The sequence below is a fragment of the Osmerus eperlanus genome, chromosome 20 (assembly GCF_963692335.1).
Source record: "Osmerus eperlanus chromosome 20, fOsmEpe2.1, whole genome shotgun sequence".
Taxonomy (NCBI): Eukaryota; Metazoa; Chordata; class Actinopteri; order Osmeriformes; family Osmeridae; genus Osmerus; species Osmerus eperlanus.
Window position 1 is genome coordinate 6756213 of NC_085037.1, and position 24156 is coordinate 6780368.

The following is a 24156-nucleotide window of genomic DNA, read 5'->3' on the forward strand; positions in this document are numbered from 1 at the left end:
CACATCATTTAACACAGGAATTTAAGAAAGGAATGTTCCAAAATCATGAGTTGTTGATAAGGATTTTTCTCTGTAGTGTTTATTACTGTCAGTGCTTCCTCTTGGATTATGTGTTGGGATTTGGAATTGTAAGGGTTCAAAGACAGAAAATAAAGAGCTTCTAACCAGTAAACATCTTTTACATTTTGTCCTATCAATTTTTCAGACAGATTTTGTGTGTTATGATTATTAATGAATGTATTGGACAGTCCTGTTTCTAACTGTCATGAGCTCCCTTCTAGGAAATAAGCAAGCTGTTGCCACCTTTTTGTGTCGCCAGACTGCAGGAGGTCTGTGGTTAGCAGACTACCAGGACGGACCTCCCTCCCTACAATCAACTGGTTAATTAATGCTGCAATAGCTTTAACAACTTAAATAGAAAACCTGTTGAACATTTACATGGAAATGTACATGTTTCTCATGAACAATGGGCAACAATGGGAAATGCAAAGGAGTGCCTTGAATGGGGTATCATTACAAGTTTCAGAACACACACACTGACATTCTGTCTCATAACATGCATGCAAAATGTATGGAATTTGCAAGTGGAGAGGGGTAAAAAGACAGAAAGGAAAAACGTGTCCATTGCCAATTCAAACCCAAATGACTGGCAGTGCAACCGGAAAGCAGTCTTGCTCATGCACTAGGTGGTCCAGTAATGTTTTCAGAGGGCATAGCCTTTGGTGGAGAGGAGATAGAATTACACTGTTTTGACAACTCACTGCCCCTTTGACAGGACTCATTCTAAGCCATAAACTGAACCCAGCAGCCTGCAGCAGTCCATTCCTCCTCCATGCTGGTGAGCTGGGTGTTGGCTGATGTCACATGATCACATAGAGGGGGTGTAACAGTTGTGGTTCACCAGGAGGAAGTGCTCATTTTGGTTTGCACTGAAATAAACTAGAGGGCTTTAAAAGTGACATTTCTGGCCTCTTGGAGATACTTCCAGGTCTCTACTGAATAACATTATTGAAACCATGGTTTGTGTTTCATTTGAACTATATTGGAATGTATTGGTCAAATGTCAGCTTAACTCTTAAGAATACATAGATTTTAAAAAGTAGTGTCTATTTATTATTTTCAGAGAAACTACTTTACCAACAGCAGCAAGAAAAAATGATCAGAATGAGTGAATTATTTAACACACATTTGATTTTGGATGAATCGGGATGTGTGTGACTGAACTTGCACATTGTACAGCAAAAACCAAGACCTGCAATGACAATAACAAAAAACAAGAACCAAAGAAGAAGTACGTTCTAATTCTGATACACTTCTCTATTTTGTTTACTTCTATTTTATATAGTAGTTACTATATTGAAACTGGTTGCACTGTATTGAAACTGGTTGCATTTTTACCACACACCCTTTAGTGTGGCAGACCACTATAAGGTTCTCTCCTCCTGTCTGTTCATATTGGTCATCTCATACAATATGTTGGGTCTAGGGAGTTAGCCACACATGTCAAACCGAGTATGGTATTATGAGCATACTTATCTACAAAAGATTAAAAGGACTACAGGAGATTAAATAGGATGCTTCAAACCATAATTATGACTTATTGATTCCCGTAAAAAGCTCACAAACATGACCAACAGGTGTTCTGTCGTAAATATGACGTTTGTTTGGCACTCGTGGAGATCTCTTTCCCTCTGGGAGTCAGTCCAACAGGGTTTCATGATGACCGTCTTGTTGCCCGTTTACAAGACATGTGGCAGACAAGTGTCTGTTAAACCTTGAAGGTGGTAAATGATTTGTAGACTGTTTCTTTATTACTCTCTTTATCCGTCACTAGCCGTCTCTCTGTCTCTGTACCCTATAGACAGATGGTGCTGCCTATGGTTAGTGTTGGCCTATGATAGCTAGCGGTGGCGCTAGTCAGATGTTCCTTTCTTAGCCTGGACTCAGGAGGCATTTTTGAACGTTTCAAGAAGAAATTAGTCCCACATCCGCCATTTAAAATTACATGCCTTTTTATAGATTGCAAAGAATCTCCTTCATCTTTTATTTCCAGTCATCTATATCAAGACATGTCCATATTAAAAGGCTTTCTCCTTAATGTGGAAGAAAGAAGGTTGCCCAGGAACGTTCTGGTAGTCTGTGAGCTTTCTGTTTGTCCAGATTTCCTTTCAAGAGCTAAAATGTAAAAACACTGAGGATTGTCACAGTCGACATTGTTCCGTTTTTCCTCAAAACGATGCACATTCCAACAACAGTCATACCTGTAATTAGTGTGGCTATGGCTGCTGTTTTACAGTAAATACGGAACAAGGCCATGACGAGAGCTCAAATAAACACAATCAGAATATGTTTTGTGTGTGTGTAAGTCTGTATTGTTATCTGTATTTAGAAAGTTTCGAAGATCTTCCGAGAAATCCCTTTACCACTCAGTGGAGCTCACCATGATCTGTGTAGCCTAGTTAATGAATATAGGTAAGCCTAAGTTGTAATACTGAAGCTGTCATCACCACCATTTTGGGGTGATTTTTTTGTGCTTTTGTTCGGCACCTCGGTCAGCTTTGCTGTGTTAGAGTGTGCTTTATAGATAAAATGTACTTACTTACTTACCATGCGTGCTCTCTCTATTTTTCTCTGTTTCTGTTTCACTTTTTCTGATAAGGTAACTATTTATAGTTACCTTATCAGAAAACACACACACATTGACACACATCATATGACTGTTGTATGAGGCTTTTTTTCTGGGGTAATTCAACACTGGAGTGTAGTTGGGCCTGACTTACCATTAAAGTCATGGTTAAAGTCCATTCTAAATTGCTTTTGAGAGCCTATGAAACCTCTGGGGAATTGTGTCATCCTGCTGAATTCCTCTTGACCTCTGTACACAGCGAATCCCCCGAGCAACCTCCAGCAGCATGACAGCACCTGATGCTGCTGTGAGTGGTGGTGCTCACACAATGCGTGGCAGGATTCTGAGATCATCCTTCTCCGTCACGCGTGTCAGCGACACAATACACAGCCAGTCTATTTCAATAAAGATGCGCTTGGAAAGACGCTGAGGTGAACGCATTATGCCAAGCGCGATAACCCCATCGATGAAGATCAATACTAGTGAAGACTTTGAAACAGGGGAGCGCTGTGGTGTGTGTGTGTGTGTGTGTGTGTCAGAGGTCCTGAGGCTGGGGAAAGTGGTCCTAATGGCTGGGTGGGATTAGTGCTCTGCGCCCTGTGATTACAGCAGTTTCTATAACAGAGCCACCTGTGTACAGTGTCCTAGGAGCCACATACACACACTCTGCAACACACAGCACAGCCTCATAATGGCCTAGGGATAATGCCAGCCTTCAAGTCCAGGGAAGGTAACTATCGGTTGCGATGCCAGCCCAGCCCAGCCCATAATAAGCAGCTGCACCAGAAGATCCAGTCAGTCCGCCTTAGGAGCCAGATTGGAATCTGTGTTATTGCTGTGTCATCACCCATTACCTAGTCATTACACCATTTATTTGATATTACACAGTTAATCTTGCACTACAGGCTATTTTTAAAATGTTTTGACCGAGCACCTGTGAAAGTTGATGCCGTCCCCTCCCACACACACACACACACACACACACCCCACAACACTTTTAAGCCAAGTAAAAGCATCTTCCCTGCGATGACTCCCTTAAAGATTCTAAATCTGTAATGCCTTGTGTAATCATGTTGCTGTTTGTGTCATCCCTAATATAAATGCCATCCTACAGGATTGAATTTCACAAAGCCGTGTTCAACATAAATATGTGGATTATCTGAAATGTATTGCATGGATACTATAACCGTGCAACTCTCCATTCACCTTTCATAGTCTATCATTGTCATTGTCTTCTCTGAGGAATGTCTACTTAAAAGTTCAGTAAAGTGTTTACCGATAGGTGATTGCTTTGTATAACCTTTAAAAGTGCAATGGCTCAATAGCTGTCTTGTGTAGTTTCTCTAGAAAGGGAAGCTAGTGTACCTCTTCAGGCACAAGAAAAAAAGGAGATCTGTCCAAGAACTGTTTCCACAGGATAGCTTCAATAGTTATCTAACTGCTAACTTTCCAGGAGGATTATTAGTTTTATTACTTCTGAGAAACGATCCAAGGCTAATCTTTTTTAGACATCCCCGGAATTTATACACCGTTTGATTTGTAGTCAATGATGTGTGTCTGAGTTCTCCAGACCCTGCGATGAACGGATCCTGGAGTCAACATCTCAAGATATCTAAATCCAATCAATCTTCTATCTTCAGAAGTCTGTTGAATGTTGGACGTGCTGAGTTTCAACTGGTCTAAGATCAGTTCTGCATCCAAGGCACTGCCTACACCTAACACCGATAAATACAAATATGTTGGAACATATGTACATTCATAGCCATCATCCGAATGTACTCTGAGCCGATAACTGAAGAAGAGTATATATGACAGGTGTGGAGGTCCGACAGGAAATGATGCATACAGCTGAGTTTTGGCATTTTTGTCTGAGCGTGCCCATGTGGGAACTGCCTCTAGACGTTGGTCTAAACTCTGTGCAGGTTAGAAGGTGTCGTGACAGGACAATAAAATAATTTAAAATACTTAAAATACGTAAAGGAGGGCATGGAGAGGTGAGACCAATGAACTTTAGGTCAGTAGGCATGACCTCAGGAGGCAGGAAGATTCATGTTGAAGCTTCAGCTTCTGTTGGGTTTGGACTTGTTCTCCATAATGTTTGACTTTTAGGGGTTGGTTGTCCAGAACTATATCAAGCAAGATAGAAAAACATACGTGTCAACGGCAGTCTTCCCATATCTGGTATGGTATTCTGCTTATGCAACTATCATTAAAAATCTTGAGTAAGATGGAAATACCTACCATTCTCAAGCATTCCTCAAATTCCTGGCCGATGTTCTTAACAGTGGAATTCATCAGGTCATTAACATCTATTAGGGGTCAAGACGTCCCTCCTAAATTGACCTGCTTCTAATCTACTAACACAACCTGTCACTGTCATACTAGAGTTCTAAATGGCTAATACACCTCACCAGCTAGCACTGGTCTGCCATGGGCAGCAATCCAGGCATGTCTACTTCCCTGTAATGAACCACGCTCAGCCAAGTCTCAACTGTCTCAGTGGGCCTGTGATTGCGTAAGACTGGCGGCCTTTGGACTAAAGTAATTTTGGCTCCTGCGGGTTCTCCAGGCGTGAGCTCAGCCAAATCCTATTTTTTGGCTCTGGGAGGGAAAGAATCCAAGTCAGCCATGATGGATCCCAGACTCCCCTCCACCCCCCCAAGCACCTCTGGCATTACTTAGAGCAGATGTGAGATAGTTAGGACCGCACAGGGAAACAGATACTTTGTGTGTCTGCATCCCTCTGGTTTCCTCCCCACCCCACCCCCCAAAAAAACCATCAGATAAACAACATAAATTTCAGGCATCTTGTGGCTATTTTTCAAACATTTCAAACATGACACGACATTGGAAACTGGTAATTTGCCTCAGTTTGCGCAATATCTTCAATAGGCAATGCGGAATGAAGAAAATGTCAACTTCAGAAATCCAAAGCTCTTCTTCCCTCAAGCAGGCAGGATTAGGAGAGGTTGGGTAGAGACAACAGTGATGGTGACTGTGTGGCTGCTAACACTTAGAGGTTACTGTCCTCTGCCACTCAGATGAATACCTGCAGGCTGACAAGAGAGATTGTGATAAGTAGTTGTTGAAAGCTCTGACAATGTCGTGCCTCAGTAAAACTAGAAGCCCATCAATTAGCACCAGTCACTGACTTGTAATGGAAACTCCTTTAGCTAAAGTCATGTTCCCAGGCTAAGTCACATCTAGGGTGAATGCAGGCATCCTAGAAAAATGATTGGTTTGGCTGGGCTTGGTAAATTTAAGGTGAATGTTGACAACTCATTCAATCACAGACTTGCTTTAGGATTCACATCCTAGGAGTTGTATGTGTTGTCAGTCTTTACGTGATATTGTTAGTGGCATGTCTAAAACATATTGTTCAAAGCCTTGTGCGTAAATACCCCATGGTTGATGTATGGCTGACATTCAGCTTGTATTTAATTGCCAAAGCTTCTGTAACGTAACGCACCTCACCAGGATAGCAACGGTTTTCATACACACACCAGTGCCCAAACAGCCAGTTTTTGTTCAGTATGGAGTCTGTGACAGACCTTTAGTGTGCTGTAAGAAAGCTTTGCTATTGTAGAACCTGGCAGCTTCCTAAAACCCTTCTTTTGTGTAGGTCACCGCTCGCCTGCCAAAAACTCTGGAGACAAACAAAGCGTGGAATGCTTTATAAAGACACAATGTGTTAGGTTTGACAAGAAAGTCCATTAGTGTTACTGTTGCCCTTTAATGCCTATATCAAGAAGAAAGATATGAATCTCAGCTGGTGACCATTTTTTGTATGTGTGTTTGTTTGTGTGCGTATACGTGTGTGTGTGTACTGGATAGTACTGGTAGTGGGGACGGGGGGTATTTTGACTGATTTTTTACCACATGCCCTTAAGTGTAATTAGCTACTGAGTTTGCAGTTCCATACATGCCAGTGCCTGGCATTTAAGGCCATGGAGAGGACAAGGGTGGTTTACAGTGTGACATAAAACTGGCTGTGATCTTTGAGTAATTCTCTTGGACCACTGGTTTTTATAGCAGTTGTTAGTCATTCTTGTATAAACAGTGGACTTCTGATGAACAGAAGCAGCTCTAACCAAACTAAGATGAAGTATGGAATGACAGCTAGCGTAGCATTTTGAAGCAAGTGGTGCATCCTGCCTGTTAGCATTATAGCATAATTGTGTGTAAGAGTCTTGGTTAGCTTCACTGTCAAAGTCAGATGGATTTTGGAGCTCAGTCAGTGCATGGTGTGAAGTGAGCATAACATGTAATCCATTGTGGAACCTTCAAACGGGTGTAGCCTGTGGACATTTTGGAAAATGAAATCAAACACGATTGGATGCCAAGGATGCACACTTGAACCGATAAGGACAATCAGCCAAATTATGTGAAGTTAACGTTCCTAAAGACTGCAGTCACTATTGTTAACTATCTGATTCGCTTCGGGATTCTAGGTATCCCTGTTGAAGTTGTTTTCCAAGTGTCCTTACTGACATCTATTAACTAGGCACCAGACGGATCCCATGTATACTTTGACAAATGTTATCAAGTCAAGCTCCTTGAACCATAAGAAACAGTAGGATGGAGGCTATTCAAACAGCAGGAACAGCAAGAACGTCTAATCATGAATATATTGGAGGACCAGCTGGTGAACTTTAATAATGTTATTAAAAAAAGCTATACACATTTTTTAACAAGAAATTGAAACATAATTGCATGTGCCCATATGCTATGGCCAATTAGAAGCATATTCTTTGCTTTTGAGGCTCAGAGCCAATAAGATGAATAATTATCATTGTATTGGGAACATTTGAAAATAATGGAATTAAACGGAATTAAACTTGTACTAACCGTCATCGCAATCATTAAAATCTCCACAATCTCCGCAGCCATACTGAAACTACTGATGAAGGTAATTGAGCTATAATGAGTGTCACGGTGTCAGCCTGTGCAAGCTCACAGTTACAGTGCAACAGGTGAGGACGTTCTGTGTAAACAACGGTCACCATGTGATGTCTGTTCTGGTATAGCTAGCCACTGTTGGCCTGCAGACTTAAACTATGGGAGATGTTTTCTGGTATAGGTCCCTGACCACAGCTAGCTATATAAAGACTGTAATTACTGGACACGACTGAGCTGAGATTGCCATATCCTCTCTCAATACACAACCTGTTTCAGACAGCTATACATGCTACAGAGCTTGCTCTCTAAATACTGATGTTGGTTGGAGGATGAAAAGAATTACAAACTTTAACCTTCAACCATTTTTACATCAGCATATACAGTATGCAGCCTGTGTTCTGAGGTTACAACTACTAGTAGGCTAGTTGTAATTTGATAACAATCATGTTGGCTGAAACAGTAGAAAGACCTCAACTCATAATGAGAGTAGAAACATGTAAACACGGGGGAAACTGTGCAGGTTTAATTTATTTAGAAGGGACTGAGCAAACTGCTGATAAATTAATTAATACTACTATAAATTAGGCTATCAAATATTTCAATCTATCAATATTACAGTTGTATAATTGAAAGATTGGATTGGATGGACAAGCAGCGTAATTACCCTGTTACTCATAACGTAACCCAGTGCAATACATTTGTAACAAGCAGAATCATTTAAAATGTTAAGTTACTGTAGGGAAAGTGTAATTGTATGTGGCTGTACCTGGTGTTTTACTCCTGGTATTGCATCAGACAAATATAACAGAGTCCCATTTTAAGAGGGTTTTTATCACTGTGTTGACTTGTGGCTGAAGTGAGAAATTAATATGTTTGTTGGAGCGTGTGCTCAACATGTGTGTAATGACTGCTTTTCAAATAATCACATTGTTTTGCCTTCAGCCATTTTCCAAAGTAGCAGCTATAAACCACTGGCATTTTCTAGGTCCAAAATAGATAACTATGTCATCTAACTACAAAACCATTTAAAGCTGGATTTTTGGTAAGTAATATAGGCCTAATGGACATGAAAATACATGACATCAGTGTGATTTTGATTGAACATCTGTGAGCCAGACAGACAGACAACCTAATGAATTTCCATCCTTGAAGTTGGGTCTACTGCGAACTACAAGTGAACCTTTTCCATATAGTCCTTAGGCCTATATGACTTCTCAAAACGTTGCATGGCACCATATAAAAAGTAGCCTCAAGGTTTGGAAAGTGGATTCATTCTTGGCGTTTCCAGTTTTATTTGAAACGTCTCTACCACAGACTATGTACAGGTATGTCGTTATATCAAAGAAAATTTATGTTTTGCGAAGCTGTGATAGATATCGCAGCTCACCAGACACGCCTCGGCCACCGGTGGTTGCCTTATTTCAGGGCGGGCTCACGCGCGTGAGGAGCAGCGGGAGAGAGTGGAGCGGAGGGGAAATAGCAGAACCGACTGCCAGGGGGAAAACTGCGGGGTTCGTCCTTAGACCTGACGTCAGCACCACGGAGCTTTTAATATCATCTCCCTTCACGGGACAGAGACAGCGCTCATGGAGATGACAGCCACACAGCTACAATGCTGGAGACTTATGGAGAGCAAATTATTTTGTTTTTAGTAAGGGACTAATTCTGGACTCGATGAATTTACAACTCCTAATCAGTGATGAGTTGGCTCCTGGTGTGGATTCTCATAGCAGCCGGGATGCAACAGGTGAGACCTGCACCATAAGTAGATTATCTCAGATAAACTTGACAGAAACCCAATTCTTCTTATTTTCTTAAAATAATGAAATAAACATATTTAAGAGTCTCGTTTTCATGTGACTACATTTTGATCAAAGAAAGGCACGTCCACCGGGCGCAGTTATCTTGGCCAACTAATTTGTATTTTCTGTTAAAATGTCGCACAATACGGCTATAGTTAGGTGTCTTGGTATTTGTACGATATTTCAAACAATAATGTCACCTCCTGTGAAACTTTCTGCAGTGCAGTCGGCTCCCTGTGGTTTTATTGCTATAGAGAGCTGCCTCCTTGTGGTTATTCAGGGATAGTTTCCACGTTTCACTTTTTAATTGTACGTAATCATTTAGTTCTGGTTCACGAGGCTTTTCCTGACAGACGCTTACATTTTTGTATCATAGTTGAGAGTTCGACGGACGACGGTCTTTTCTATTTTTCATTGAAATATATTTACTATTTTCTTATGTAGGCTATTGTACTCTGGACCTGTACACTAGATATGTAATCGATTTGCCACGCATTAAGAGGCACATAGGTAGTCTACGCCCACGAGACCTATTTTTAGGGGGCGATGGAATGGGTCAGTTAATCTAAATGTGCTGTGCAAAAGGTCTAAAACCTGTTCCCTCACATACATAGTAAAAAGGTTAGGATATTAAAAGGTCTACCGGGATTTACTTAATACCTTATCAAATCGTATTCTTTTCTCAATAAAGCCACGAGGAAAATATCCTTAGGCATACTTGTAGTGATATTGCGAAATTGCAATGCCCCCCTGAACTAAATGATTAAAATCATTCGATTGTTAAACCCCTACCAAATTGGCTGTAGTACATAGCTGTAGGTTACTGTAGCTGCAGTAAACGTGGTTGTTGTTATTGTGGAATTAACAGGTCCTAATGGCAGCAGACAGAAATGCCCAGAAGTTGACCTCGGTGGCATGACTAAGACTGAGCTAATTTACATTATTTGCCAAATATGTGTCAGACTAACTATGGGTCAGACTAACCCTAACCCATCACCATGTTTAAAACAAAAATACACAGTTTCTTGAAAATAAGCTACAAATCTCAAAATACAGATACAAAGCCACAAGTCAAGTTATTGATGCACAGATGACTCAGAAGGCTGTCCTGTTCTCTGAAGAGACTCATACTATTCCAAGACTAACCTGGCAACCTTTGTTATGTTGTTAAGCAGTCCCCTATGGCTTGTTCACAAAAAACATCTGTTCAGAAGTGCAGTAATACTCCTCTGTTTTTGATCCTGGCTTGAGCGCACATTAGTTTGTCGAGGCAATTCACACAGGGAGAGAAACCTGACATATTGAAAGCATATTGCTGCAGCAAAGACATTTGGAAGGTACCAAGTGAACATGTCAAAACTGTCAGGCCTCTCCAGTATTCTTTGAATGAGCTCAAAAGCATCAAGGAGGAAGTTACTAAGCCATTCAATCTTATTGTCAGATATACTTCATATTCATAAATGTTTAAATATCTTAGGGCACACACTTGTTGCAGGGCACATCACAGAGAAATCAGAGCCGTAATCCTTTAGAAGGGTTAGGGTTGGCACAATAAAATGAACCCCCCCCTGCTTTGTTCCCTCCCCAGGCCTACTCCCAGACCTCCACCACCGTGGCGACCCCAGCCGAGCTCCCCACCACTACCGAGCTCTACAACAGAACGCAGTACTGCCATTGGCCGTGCCAGTGTCCCCACAGCACCCCCTCCTGTCCTCCTGGGGTCAGCCTGCTCATGGACGGCTGTGAGTGCTGTAGGACCTGCGCCAGGCAGGTTGGAGAAGAGTGCAACGAGGCAGTCACCTGTGACTACCATAAGGGACTGTACTGTGACTACAGCTCTGACAAGCCTAGGTACGAAAAAGGAGTGTGTGCATGTAAGTGTCACTCACCAACGCACCCTAACCTGTACCTGAACACAACGAGTAGACGTGCAGTCAACTAAAACAACTAGCGCGTTCATATTGTACTGTAATATTACTGTATGATACTGTATCATGTTTAACATGCCAAAAAGATGAAGCTAACTGACTAAATAAACAAAATATCTAGTATAAATACTTTTTTTAATGTCTAACGATATATTTAGTTTAGTTTGAATTGGAGAAGATTATTCCGTATTCAAGTATAGTCTGTCCTGCTACTCTGTGTGTGTCTGTCTATGGTTTGTGAGTGCCTCCTTACCTGCTCTCCAGATATGGTTGGCACTGGCTGTGAGCATGATGGTGTTATCTACCGCAACGGCCAGAGCTTCAAGCCCAACTGCAAGTACCAGTGTGTTTGCGTAAATGGCGCCATCGGTTGCGTGGCGCTCTGCAACGACTCCCAGCCACCGCGGGTATGGTGTCAGACGCCCCGCCGGGTCAAGATCCCTGGGCGCTGCTGCGAGGAGTGGATCTGTGACGAGGCCAGGAGGGGGCGCAAGACCAACCCACGACACGCCGTGGAAGGTATGATGTAGGGGACAGGCTCATGGGACATCAACACACTGACACATAAGCACATACACGCAATCCAAAGTAACAGTGGTGATTTTGGCTAACGTTCGGTTTCAGATCAATGTGTGTGTGTGTGTGTGATTCTGGATAAGAGGGTGCGAGATAGTTTCAAGTCCAGGATGAATTAGAAGTTAGGGTGTGTTTGTTAGGATTAGCCAAAGCCTTTCCTGTGGACTCAGTCATACTATTATTTTTGGAAGGTTTCAAGTCTCCAGCCATTCATAGTCCAAGTACACCAAGCCAGAGGGAAACTTGAATGAAGTAGATGTTTGTCTAACTGAGGGATACAAATAGCAGCTGCACTCTTACACAAAGAGTACAGATGCATGTTTTAGAATATGTTTTAAGTATTTAGATTCTGTCCCTCCCCTTCTTTGTACTAGCTCTCCCAGCTGAGACCAGGAGCTGGCATAAGAACTGCATTACCCAGACTACCTCCTGGAGCCCCTGCTCAAAGACATGTGGCCGAGGACTGTCCTTGAGGATCTCCAATGCCAACGAGCGCTGCCAGATGACCCAGGAATCACGCCTCTGCAATTTACGACCCTGCGATGTGGACATCACCAAGCACATCAAGGTGCAGCAATCTTGTACATGCACTGTCATCATGAAATGCACAAAACACACACACACACACCCTTTCCCTGTCATTAGTGATGTTACGCTCAAAGCCGTGCTCACAAAGCGGTATCGACCTTTCGAGGCAATTGGTACCGACACAAACGTGTCGAGCGTGGCTTCAAATGGGCAAAAAACATGTGATCACCTGTCGAAGCTTGGGACGTCACACGAGCAGCTGACAGTGTCGTGCTACAGTCCGAGACAAACTGCCTTTTATTCAAACGCTTAAGACATCAGAAATCACTAATATTTCTAAGTTATGGAGAGGAGACATATTCACGGACGCTATAGAATACATTCATTGACAGAGCCAGAGACAGATAGATTGCCAGAGCTAGATAGACAGAGCTATACAGATGCGAGATGTGAGAGGTAGGTGGGTAGGTGTACACAAGCACATACATCTTTCTCTAGTTTTGCCAGCCTTCAAATGTGGCCATCCCTTTCCCGGTTGCAAAAGCATGTTCCAAAACCTTAGCCGCTAGTCTACAATATCAAATTATAATGTATTCATTCAGCATATACTTCCACTAAAACAAGGTCAGAGGGTTTCAATCTCACTATCTTAGACTAAGGGGCAGCGTTCTTACCACAAGGGTTAGGGTTACTCCACTTACCTCCAATTGTGAATAATGAAATTAGAACCTAAAAGTAAATCTTATGAATGTAAAGTAGCAAAGACGTTACGGTGTTTATAATACAACAAGATATATGATAACATATTTTTGACACTTGCACATCGAAACATTTGTCACATAACTTTTATTTATCAAATTGATGACGATTGTGAGACTCAAGTCTCGATACAGTCGCCATACCATGAACTGACCAGCAGATGTCCCTATGGAGAAGATGTATGAAACGCTTCGAAAAAGCGCTACTTTTTTGACACAATTGTTTCAAATAGCTTGTTGCTTTGGAAAGCTTAGTTTCCCCCATCCCTACCTGTCATGTTTGCTGTTTCGGTGTATGACATGGTTCCATTAAATAGCCCCCTTCTTTCTCCATAATCCTCGTAAATTATTTGTTAAGAAGACCAAACGGCACAGTCTCATACCGACTCAATAATCCCAACACTGATCTCTCCCAGCTGGTCCTATTAACCCAGCTGCAGTTGATAACGCATGGATAGTCTGAACGGGGGGTAGTCTGGGTAATGCGGTTGTCGTGCCAACCCCTGGTCTCAGCTGGGAGAGCCGGCAGGAAAAGGACAGAGGACAAATATGTCAAACTAATTCTGAATGCATCGGTGAGGGCTTCTAATCAAACCTCTCCTCTTTCTCTTTCCCGCCCCCGTCAGCCAGGGAAAAAGTGCCTGCACATCTACAGGGAGGAGCCAGCCAACTTCACGCTCTCAGGCTGCATCAGCAGGAAGGCCTACCAGCCCAAGTACTGTGGTGTATGTGTGCCCTCAGACCAGCGTTGCTGCATCCCCTACAAGTCTAAGACCATCCAGGTGGAGTTTGAGTGTCCCAGCGGAGCTGTGTTTACATGGCCGCTCATGTGGATCCAGGCCTGCTTCTGCAACCTCAGCTGCAGAAACCCCAATGATATCTTTGCTGGGCTGGAGAGCTACTACGGTTACCCCGGGGTTGCGAACTGAGGGATGTCAATCCTGTTCGTTAGGGCTCTACTCACTATTTTATATTTGGAGGGGCCTTTTTTGTGTTTTCAGTTGTATGTGATATATTGCATTTTGTGCAATATTTTGCAAGTATTTTTTGTACAATGGGATTTTTCTAGAGTTTTTTTCCTAATGGAAAATTGTTAATTAAAAATTATTCTAAATATAATTACAAACTGAAGGTTTGTAAAACATGCCGTCTTCAAATCAGAGTACCATGCAGGTTGCTTTGACAATACTAGCTCACCAGTAAAGTTTATGAATAATTTTGGGATTTATTTATGTATATCTGGAATACTAAATTACTGACATTGACAAACTTTTTATAAAATCTTGTAGCTAACTGATGTAGTAGTTTCAGAGCTAGTGAAATGAATTTACCTAGTAAGAGATGGTGAGGTGTTAAGACCAAGCAGATTTAATAGCTATACTCAAAAACAATTGGGAAATAAAGACAGAAGGGTCAGTTCCAAGTTATTTATTTTTTTCAAATTTTTTAATAAATACAAACCGTTATGCAATTTCTTTAATGCTTCTTTGTCTACAGCATTAGTCAGTTGTGCATCTTTACAAAGCTACGTTTGTATTGGTCTTCAAAGCTGATGTAGTGCAAGTACAAGAAGGATTAGACAAGTACAAGGTGGTTAAAGCTTTATGGCTAATTATCCTTCAATAAATGTGGATGCATTACTGTTACCCTCTCCAAACCACTGCTTCAAAGGAGCATGAAGTCTGCAGCGTAGGATTTGATGGCACATGTTTGTTCTGTTGTGCTTAATTGCATAAAAATAATCATAGAAATGTGTATTAAAAATTTGTTTTTGCCTGATGCTGTGATTGATTAATAAAGCAATACAACTTAACAGCTGTTTCATGCAAGTTTTTGCTTTTTTTAGCGAAAAGCCTAGCACATGTTCTTAAGGAATTTCTACAATCATTTTGATTTGAGAGTTTGACAGGGATAAGTAACAGATGAACCAAGAACAATTTTAAATGAACTGATCTTGAACAAAAATAGATATAGAACAAAAACAATTGTGAAAATGACAAGGATCACACTGTAAAACAGAGGAATGTTCTATACATGATACTTATTGATTCTGTCCCTTCGTTTCAAAGATAGAACAGCTAGTTTTAAGAAAGAAAACTGCCATTTTCACCTGCCTCTCTTCCACGTCTAAAGACTCCTTCATATACACAGTAATTACACAACGAAAAGAAAGTTAATGATAAACAGTCACAGTCAGACAGAATTGATCATATATTTGAGAAAGCTGTGTCAATGAAAAGAAAAACCACAACCAGAACAGCTAGAAAAGAAAAAAAAGAAACAGATAAAATTGGAGATTAAAAAGACTGAAATGTACAAGCTTTTGTTTGCGCTCACACCCACAGCTTTCTCCAATATTCTCTGATACGGTGTTGCCAGCAAAATCCAAAGACGCGTGTGTGTATGTGCATATGCATGTGAGAGTGTGTGTATGTGCATATGCATGTAAGAGTGTGTGTGTGTGGTTAGTGGCACCGCAGCAGGACCCCCAGGGCATGGGACAGGACACCAGGTCACAAGGTGTGGTGGTAGAGGGGTGGGGGGGGTCACAGCCTAGCAGGACACTTCAGTGGACTTGAGAACCGCGGGCTCTGTGCTGCAGTTTCCCGAGCCGTCCATTGGCGCGTCTGTGTGGGAGCGTCCACGCTGGTTATCAGTAGTGTGGGACCGCGAGCGGTTGCCATCGTTGGTGTGAGAGCGAGACCGGTTGCCGTCACCAGTGTGAGACCTGGAGCGATTGCCTTCAAAGGAGGTGATGCTGGAACCGGAGGCGGTACGAGAACGAACCAGTCTGGTCATACTGGCGGAGGGCACTTGGAAAGGAGGAGGAAAATACCTCCATTAGTCATTCTAATTCTAAACATGTGTGGTGTGATCACATCAAAGTGCCATTCTTCTGTATCCTTGATGGTTTTGGATTATAGGTTATTAGGTGTCTTTAATAAGTCGTAATTCAGAGCATGTGGAGAGCAGTGTGCCTCAAGTGATTCGAGGGCACCCACAGGTTGACACCAGAATGTTGATCAAGTCTGCAGGTGAAGGTATTAATATCACCACTAGGTGTCAGACATGCTTCCCTTCACACATAATCCGAGGATGTTTATTTCTGTGTGTTTCATGTACCATGGTACACATCTCACTGATCATAATGTGTGCCTTTCATGCCTCAATTTAAACCTTGGAAGGAAGCAGAGTTCCATGTTAATTGGTAGGTTCATACTAGTGAGTGTGTACTTACTGTATCCCATGCCTTGGATGAAGTACTTGAAGGCTTCTGTCAGTTTGGCAGGCTAGAGAGAGCAATAACACAGAGAGAGTTGTCATCCAGGGTTGTTTACATTTCCACTGACAGACACAGTCCTGTTTCCCAGAATTAGTGATACTGAGTGCAAAAAACAGCAGCTGCTGATAGCAGGTGCTAGGCTGGGTATTAATACTTGCTACCCTCATTGGCTTGTTGGCTGGCGCTAATGCTCTTAAGTGAAGCTGGGCATAGCCCCCTCCCACCACCCCGATCATTATCCCCCCCACCCCACCCCCTCTTCCCATCTTGTCCCATCCTGCCTGAACACATAAACAAGAGTTAAGAAGGGCATTAACACACCTGGTCAATTTGGGGCATGCCTCCACAGTCAGCCATCTGCAGGGGAAAAGAGGGAAACGGAGAGTGTTATTATGCAAGTTAGTACGATAACACAAACAGCCAAACATGGTCACTCTCCATTACCCCTCATTACAACTCAACAGCCATTGTTTTACACCTTGTTCCCAACAGGCAATGCTCCATGCAGTCTTCCACTAGCCTCTTGACAGTTAGCGCCCACTAAAATGCCAGTCTCAAGACTTTAATGGCATCGTTAGTTTAGGCTGAGGGCACATATGACCCAGATAAGCAGGTTGGTCAGTGTGAACTGGGGTTGACCGGGGGGGGCCAGGGCCTGAGGGTTGAGCCTGGAGGTCTGAGTGAACCCAGCACAGGTTAATCAGTTACCCACTAGTACTGAGCTACAGGACTCTTATCAGCAGCTCAATTATTAATAACCATTAATGAGATAGCGGCAGAGGACACTTACCTTGAGCAGTGTGGTTTTAGTCGGGTCCAGTTTGGTGTTGCACTCAACCTATGGGTGCAAAGAACAGTTCTTTGAGCAATGACTGTCAAACATTTAACTGAACAATCAAAGCATGTATTGCAATTGTAGGGCTTTAATCCTAAACTCAATATACATTTAAAGACCTACTTGGGCACTGTGTTCAAACCACTGTACTCAATAACAGATGCTTGGTATATAGTTTTATTAAAAAAAGAAAAATAACCCTTTGTCTCAAACAAGTCAGGAAAAACAGGTTAACTTTTAGATGTGTATCTAACACCTTGCGTTATCCTTGGTGAATGGAAAGATCGAACGCACCATTACGCTGTGCTGTGCAGCCACACATCTTAATGATTTGAAAAAGGGTTAAGCACTAAAGAGGGTTGGGCTGGCACGTACCACAGCATCGACCGCTGGAGAGCTGTCCCCAACCACCAGAAGAGAAGGACACCTGAGGGGGCAGAAGGGGCAGTTCATTTCACACCTGGGAAATATAGCCAATTTGTGTCTATCAAACATAAGGGGTTTTCTGATGGGTGAGAAACGTACTTGAGAGTTTTGACGGTGGAACCGCCCCCAGGGGTTGGCCTCTCAATCTCTAGGTCCCTTCGGCTGTAGGAGTAAACACAGGGTTGTTGGGGGAGCTCAAACAAATCACCTCAATAAAGTAACTCTTGTCAGGATTATTTATGGATTTGGATGTGTAGTGCGAATGAAGCACTTGATTAGGCTTAACTGGGCAGAGTAGACACATAAGTTTATGTGGTCTATTGTGTGGAGAAGGGAAATACGATTGTGTATGTACCTGGTGTAAGACTTGACAAAGTGTTGCAGGTTGAACTGGTTCATGTCGGTGGTGATGTGGTGGCGGTAGGTGGCGATCAGGTCAAGGTTGTTGTGGATCTCCTCCTGTAAACGACAAACAAACAGGGATTACACTCTGTGACCTCATCGTCATAGCAACGTGCTCTCCAACCGGTGTATTACAGTAAACAGCGGTAGAAAGTCATGTGATGTGGGTTCAGCATCAGAAGGTTTACCTTTCCAAACAGGTGGGAGATGATCATGTCAGGCATGGCGTGGGCCCAGCCAGTGATCTGCAAGGACATTGGAAGACAAACATGATCTGTTACTAATTGACATTTTGTCAATTAGTAACAGACTTGCTAGACTGTGCTGTAAATTACAACTTGAGGCCAATGGCATTGTAGTGACCTGAGTTTACTGGTTTTGCATTTGTGGACAGGTATGTGCACAGCAGGTATGTGGTTTGGTGATTACCTTCTGTGCTGCCCAGTCCATCCAGCCCTCAGCACATGGGTTGATGTTGATGAGCAGCAGCCCCTCCACCATGGCTGGGTAGTCCAGCTGCAACACAAAAAAAAAACATTCCAATTAAACCAACGTGAAAGTTCCATAAAGTTCTTTGGCAAGGCTTTATCGGACGTTTGTCTATGGTGAAATTGTATGTCTGAGAGAAGCTTCAGACAATTATTACGTAAACGTCTAGGGTCAATGACCGTGAGGCTTAGCAAAGAGTTAAGATATCCTGAAAGTGTGCATCAGCTGTGTATCAACAAAGAGAACCCCCCACAAAGACAGCCCCCCTCCCACAGAGGCCCATGTTGCTATTGAGCTCTTCTAGAACATTCCAAAGACTTTAGCTCAGCATGCTAGAGCAATAAGCAAAGCTTTTCTGCCAAAATCAGCACCAAGTGGAGGTTCTGTAATCCTTGTTTGATTGAAAAACTTAATAATTGTGAAGCATGATGGAAAAAAAAAAGAAAATCTAAGAGGATGTCAAACTCACAGCGAAGCGGGTCAGGATGTAGGCTCCAGCTCCAATGCCAATGCCAATCACACTCTTCAGCCTGTGGTCACATGACAAAGCGGAACATTTAGAGCGAATTACAGCTTAGAAACGGAAACCTTCCTGAAATGTACAGAAGACAATTCTGGACAGGACCTTTTGGCAGATTTTTAGCTTGATCACTTACCCAAAATGTTTGAGGACCAAAGGCAGAGACTCAGACAGCTGGTCCATGGATGGGTACTCATACCTGAAAAAGACAAAAAAGTACATTGAGTTCTCATGTACTTTCATATATCACATTATCATGTTTACATAAACATCCCATCTCATCTTTTATGGTCTTACAATGTTCTTATCTATTATTGCCATTGGTTATCTATACAATTCAGGTCCGATAGGAGGTGTCCCACCAGGTTGTAGATGGTCATGAACACTGAACCATCAAAGGTATCAGAAGGACTGGAGATAATCACATTGCCCTTTCTGGGAACGCCTTATCAACTCATGTCTTAAAGTAGGTTGCAACTTAACCAGGCTCTCCTATGGTGTGTGTTTGTGTCAGTAAGGGTCAAAGGTTACAGACAGCTTGGCCTCCATTCCATGCTAACCAGGAAGATGCCCTCACCCGGTGGAGAATGTGCTGGCACCCTCGTGTTGTCCAGGGGCATTGACGTGGCACACAGCAAAGTGCTGCATGATCTCCAGCATATCCTCATGATTGAAGAGTGAGTCGAAACAGGTCTTGTCTGGAAAACGACAAGGGTGTAAGGGACCGGGTGTAAATTATGTGGAACAGAGGTAGTTTGAGGACTCCCCTTTCACTCTGGGGCATGATGTACAGTAGGTTCAGCAGGACTTGGCTGAGAGTCCGCTGGAAAGTTAGGATGGGGGAAATCAAATATAGAGACTGGGGTGTTCTCTCAAAGTCTAACTTGGGTGGGATCAAATTAAAATCAAACTTTATTTGTACAGCCCTTTCTATAAGCGATGCCACAAACGGCTTTGCAGAAACCCATAGATTAACACTGATAACCAGGAAGGGAAAAACTCTGAATCTTTATATATAGTGTGACTTACGGTTCAGCCCAATGTCGTGGAAGGTCAGGATGACTGGTCTGTCCCCTTTGGGCACCCCCTTCATGGTGCAGTGGATTCTTCCGTGGGGAGTCTCCACATCATGCTCCTAGAAAAACGAAACCTTGCTTAGCTGGTCCTCAGCAATGTTTCAGAGAATAATCCTTAAAAAACATAACTGAAAGCCACCATTCAGCTGTCAAAAAACAAGGGTGATACAATGTTTTTCCTGTAGTTTTACTCTATCATGACTGCTACAGTTTTATGTATTTTCCTGAATCATTTATGAACTGTAATCCATGACACCCATTCAACTTTTTTAAATCCAATGTATTATTATTTCAAACCTTCTCCAAGTTTCAGGTTTGCCATTTGTAACAATTCTTGGTCCCGCACCTCTCAACATATATCTGTAACATTTTTGGAATTATCTGTACAATATTCAGTGCAATAACCAGTGTAGATATAGGTAAAGTGGCAGGTTCTGCTGGATGAGGGATCATGTGGGCAGGGGAAGGTGGAGGACAGATAGTTTAAGACCATTTGTGTCTGAAGCTGGTCTCGATGCACTCAATATTGTCTGACACCAAGCCAAGAAAAAACCCTAACCGTAGCTGCATCAATACAACCATCTTTTTTTTTTTGGCCTTAAGCTGTACACCCAAGGTACTACATCAAAATCTGAAGTTAAGTGTGTAAGAAGTTCCACAAAAATGCAAAACATAAATTGTAAAAAAGTTTCGCAAAAGGGCCAGACTTACAGTGACTTCAATCTCAGGGATGACCATGTCCATGTCAGAATCTTCCAGAACCATGTTTACTAGTGGTTGTTGATTGTGGCTCGCAAGTAGTGGGATAGTAGTAGTGGTACTTCTGAGATATAGATCCAATAAGTGGTAAGCCTCTGAAGGGTACTTCAGTGCCTGCACTGGTCTGGGAGTGGTGTTTTATACCCATGCTGCTTACTAGTGCATAAGCCCCTGAACCTCCCGTCAGCCTTTGCAGGCTGGTCAAAACAAGCTAATTCTAGCTGAAGAGATCCTTAAATTGGATCAGCCAATGTCAGCCAGCAGGGCATTGTAAATTTCATTTGTTGAGGTTCTATGCAAGTCATGGTGGTTGGGGCATTCATGATATGACTTTCGAAGCTGTCTCACAAATATTCATGTAATATACTTTCCACTTCCTTAACATTATACTGTAAAGTGTACATAACAAAATAACAGTAAATGCTAAATAAAATAAGTCTTTAAGGGTGTATTCGAAGACAAATGTGTTATTCGGAAGCACACGGATGCGCTGAAAACAATTATTCAAACCTACATATTCTCATGCGGCCCTAGCCTTGGAAACATGGACATCAACAGCATCCTGAACTCAGAGTAACAATGAATATGCTTGAGCTTAAAGCCCTTTTCTAGGAAATAAATACATTCATGTGAAGTATTATCTGGATCGCATGGTATGTGCATCTGATATGCTGTGAGAACAATCAATAAAGCAGTAACACGCCAAGACCGAATGTCACTACTTTGGAGCGAGAGGTTTGGATTCCCCTTCTTACCAATACAACATTAGGAAACGTGTTTTAAAAAAGGTGTTTGATGATTGGCCGAGCCATAGTGGGCAAGAATGTACAGAAAAAAATAAACTACTTCAAAAAAGCATTAACCATCTAAACTAGTTGGCTACTTGGAAGTAATGAATCTATCCATTTTAAAGAAATGTTCTTAAAAATACTTAAACTATATTGTTACAATTGTTAATTGTCTTAGGATTTAAAGTACAGTAAAACTTAAATCCTTCTGATAGGAAGGAATTACATTAATGTAAAGTAGTATTGGGATCACATGGCAAGATGCATCTGGTATGCTGTGAGAGGACAGTGACTTGGCAGAAACCAATTCAAATCAGATACTCTTACAACCCAGAGTTAAGTAGATAGACAAAGCAATACCTGAACTAGAAAGTGTATGTTGGGACAACATCTGTAATAGTAGGCTGAACTGTGAAGTGCACCATGTTAAACTCAATCAATTAATTGACAGGGCAGAAACATACTGTTTTCCATCAGTTCGCCAAATGCACTGGAATAAGAATAGAAGCTCGGTACTTTAACTACTATGTAGGATAATTATATTTTTACGCAGTGCTGTAGTAACAATGTTGTACTGTTAATAATTATTTGGAAGGCCAGTGATAGAGCAGAAACCTATCAATCAGATACTCTCTAATGTAAAAGTCCTATTTGTAGTACTTTGCAGCACTATAAAATACTGTGTGGTATACAGTCATGGCAGTAACTTGTTCCCTCCACCAGGGTCCATTCCCCGAGGGCAGCGGCCGGCAACCTCATTCACAAAACCTATTTGCAAGACCTGAAGTAAACAACAAAGACTTTCTGCCCTACTCCTTGTATACATACACAAATACCTTTACACATGCTGTCTCACTAGGAGAGATAACTGATGAGGGCTACGTGTTAGTATGTGTGTGTGTGTGTGTGTGTGTATGCGCTCCAGATGGCTGGAGGAGTTGAGGTGAGGAGCTGGTCTGTAAACTGCGTCACTAGAGGCTCTAAGTAAGACACATGGAGGGCATAAACGTTTGCCCTGGAAACCTGCAAGGACTCTAATCCTGAGATGGTAAGCTGCACAAGAGATACCCTGCTGATCTGGACAACTTCCACTCTAACACTACAGGCAGAAACCTCAGGACAGTCAACTGACTTCCAGACATGTTAGTAGACACTGTGACACAACTATTACATTGTTACACAACTTTTACACCGTTACACTGGAAATACTGCAGTACAGGTTGGATTGAATTTCATGAAGGCTCTCTCTGTTTGATTGCATGTCATGTTTGTGTGTGTGATGGCTCTGACTGCTTTCAATTGTTAATAGGGTCGGTTTGAATAACCACAAGATGGCGCTATAAATTACATTGTACACTTTACAGTAGCCAGCTCCATCTCTTGCGAATACAGTACTGCTGTGTGTATCTACAAGAACATCGGATGCGAGAACCTACCTTCATCACCAGTTGTTGTATAGCCTCCCTTAAACCCTGAAACAGACGGGCAGAGAAACAGGATGGAAAGTTAACCAAGGCTATAGAGATTAACTGTACTGTAAATCCTGAGGTTTCATTCTGAAATAAAATACAGTGTACATTTGACTTACAATATAAACTATACATGACTTTTTGGGATAACTGAATAAAGTATCACATCAGGAATCTGAGCTGGGCACCGACACTATGATTTTTCTTGATAAAATTGAGGTGCACTTGATTCAGTTTCACTGGTGCAGCAGAACACAGTGAGCCCAAAGTGTTCCACACTGGTAACCAGGCAAGCAGTACAATCAAATGTGACTAAAGTATACAAATAAAACATTATGACAATGATGAAACTAAATTGGACAGTGTCTGTAACTAGGAATGCTTATTTATAAATCATTCAATTCAATTCACTTACCGGCAATTCCCTGTCAACAAGCAGGGGCTTGGACTCAACAACTTGGATATCATCCATTTCTCTATTAGTTGAGAAAGCCTGGAGAGTTAAAACGAAAATATTAATGTTGCACATTACACTGTGACAGCTGGAAAATATCTCCATTCGACCAACCAATTGCAAACAGTGTCAGTTTTTGCTCACTGCGATCACAAACTTGGATTTAAAATCAGCTTCCTCTCCTCCATAACTGCAGCAAAATATGCATTTGTAAGTGTTTTCTACAGAAAACGTGGATATTGTCTTTCTGGCCACAAAAGCTTACAATGCAAAAGGTTGCAAAGGGGTTTTGAGTTTGTTCATGAGCCATGTTGGACATACAACACTGTGAACCAGGCTTTATACAAGTAAACACAGACAAGAACATCTCATCTACTTGGCATTTCTACAGTGAGAAATGAAATCACAACACTCCACATGCTGGGGATCATGATGCTGTTTTGGACCCAAATGTGAGCTTGGTTGTGCATGCAAATCAAATCACATCATCAACAGATCCTTTGTCCGCCGCCAAAGTTGTTAAAGGGTAAGGGTCAGG

The 24156-nt window shown here is 42.1% G+C and overlaps 2 protein-coding genes across 3 annotated transcripts; one reads left to right on the forward strand and one right to left on the reverse strand.

Moving 5' to 3' along the window:
* The first annotated feature begins 8961 nt into the window (after nt 1-8961).
* On the forward strand, nt 8962-15086 carry ccn4a (cellular communication network factor 4a). Its single transcript, XM_062486487.1, has 5 exons — nt 8962-9272; nt 10916-11201; nt 11520-11774; nt 12206-12399; nt 13744-15086. Exons 1-5 carry the CDS (start codon nt 9225-9227, stop codon nt 14044-14046), a joined length of 1086 nt encoding a protein of 361 aa, XP_062342471.1. The 5' UTR covers nt 8962-9224; the 3' UTR covers nt 14047-15086.
* On the reverse strand, nt 14530-23687 carry ndrg1a (N-myc downstream regulated 1a). 2 transcript variants are annotated; one of them, XM_062486485.1, is made up of 15 exons: nt 23580-23687; nt 23132-23167; nt 20102-20207; nt 19650-19770; nt 19209-19271; nt 19022-19082; nt 18493-18579; nt 18252-18308; nt 18017-18120; nt 17761-17823; nt 17611-17662; nt 17191-17238; nt 16722-16757; nt 16356-16407; nt 14530-15930 (listed from the first exon to the last, which is right to left on the reverse strand). In XM_062486485.1, exons 1-15 carry the CDS (start codon nt 23634-23636, stop codon nt 15671-15673), a joined length of 1203 nt encoding a protein of 400 aa, XP_062342469.1. In that variant the 5' UTR covers nt 23637-23687; the 3' UTR covers nt 14530-15670. The 2 variants fall into 2 exon arrangements, with proteins under 2 accessions (XP_062342469.1, XP_062342470.1); XM_062486486.1 differs by lacking the exons at nt 23132-23167; nt 23580-23687 and adding an exon at nt 20860-21021.
* Nucleotides 23688-24156: the final 469 nt, after the last annotated feature.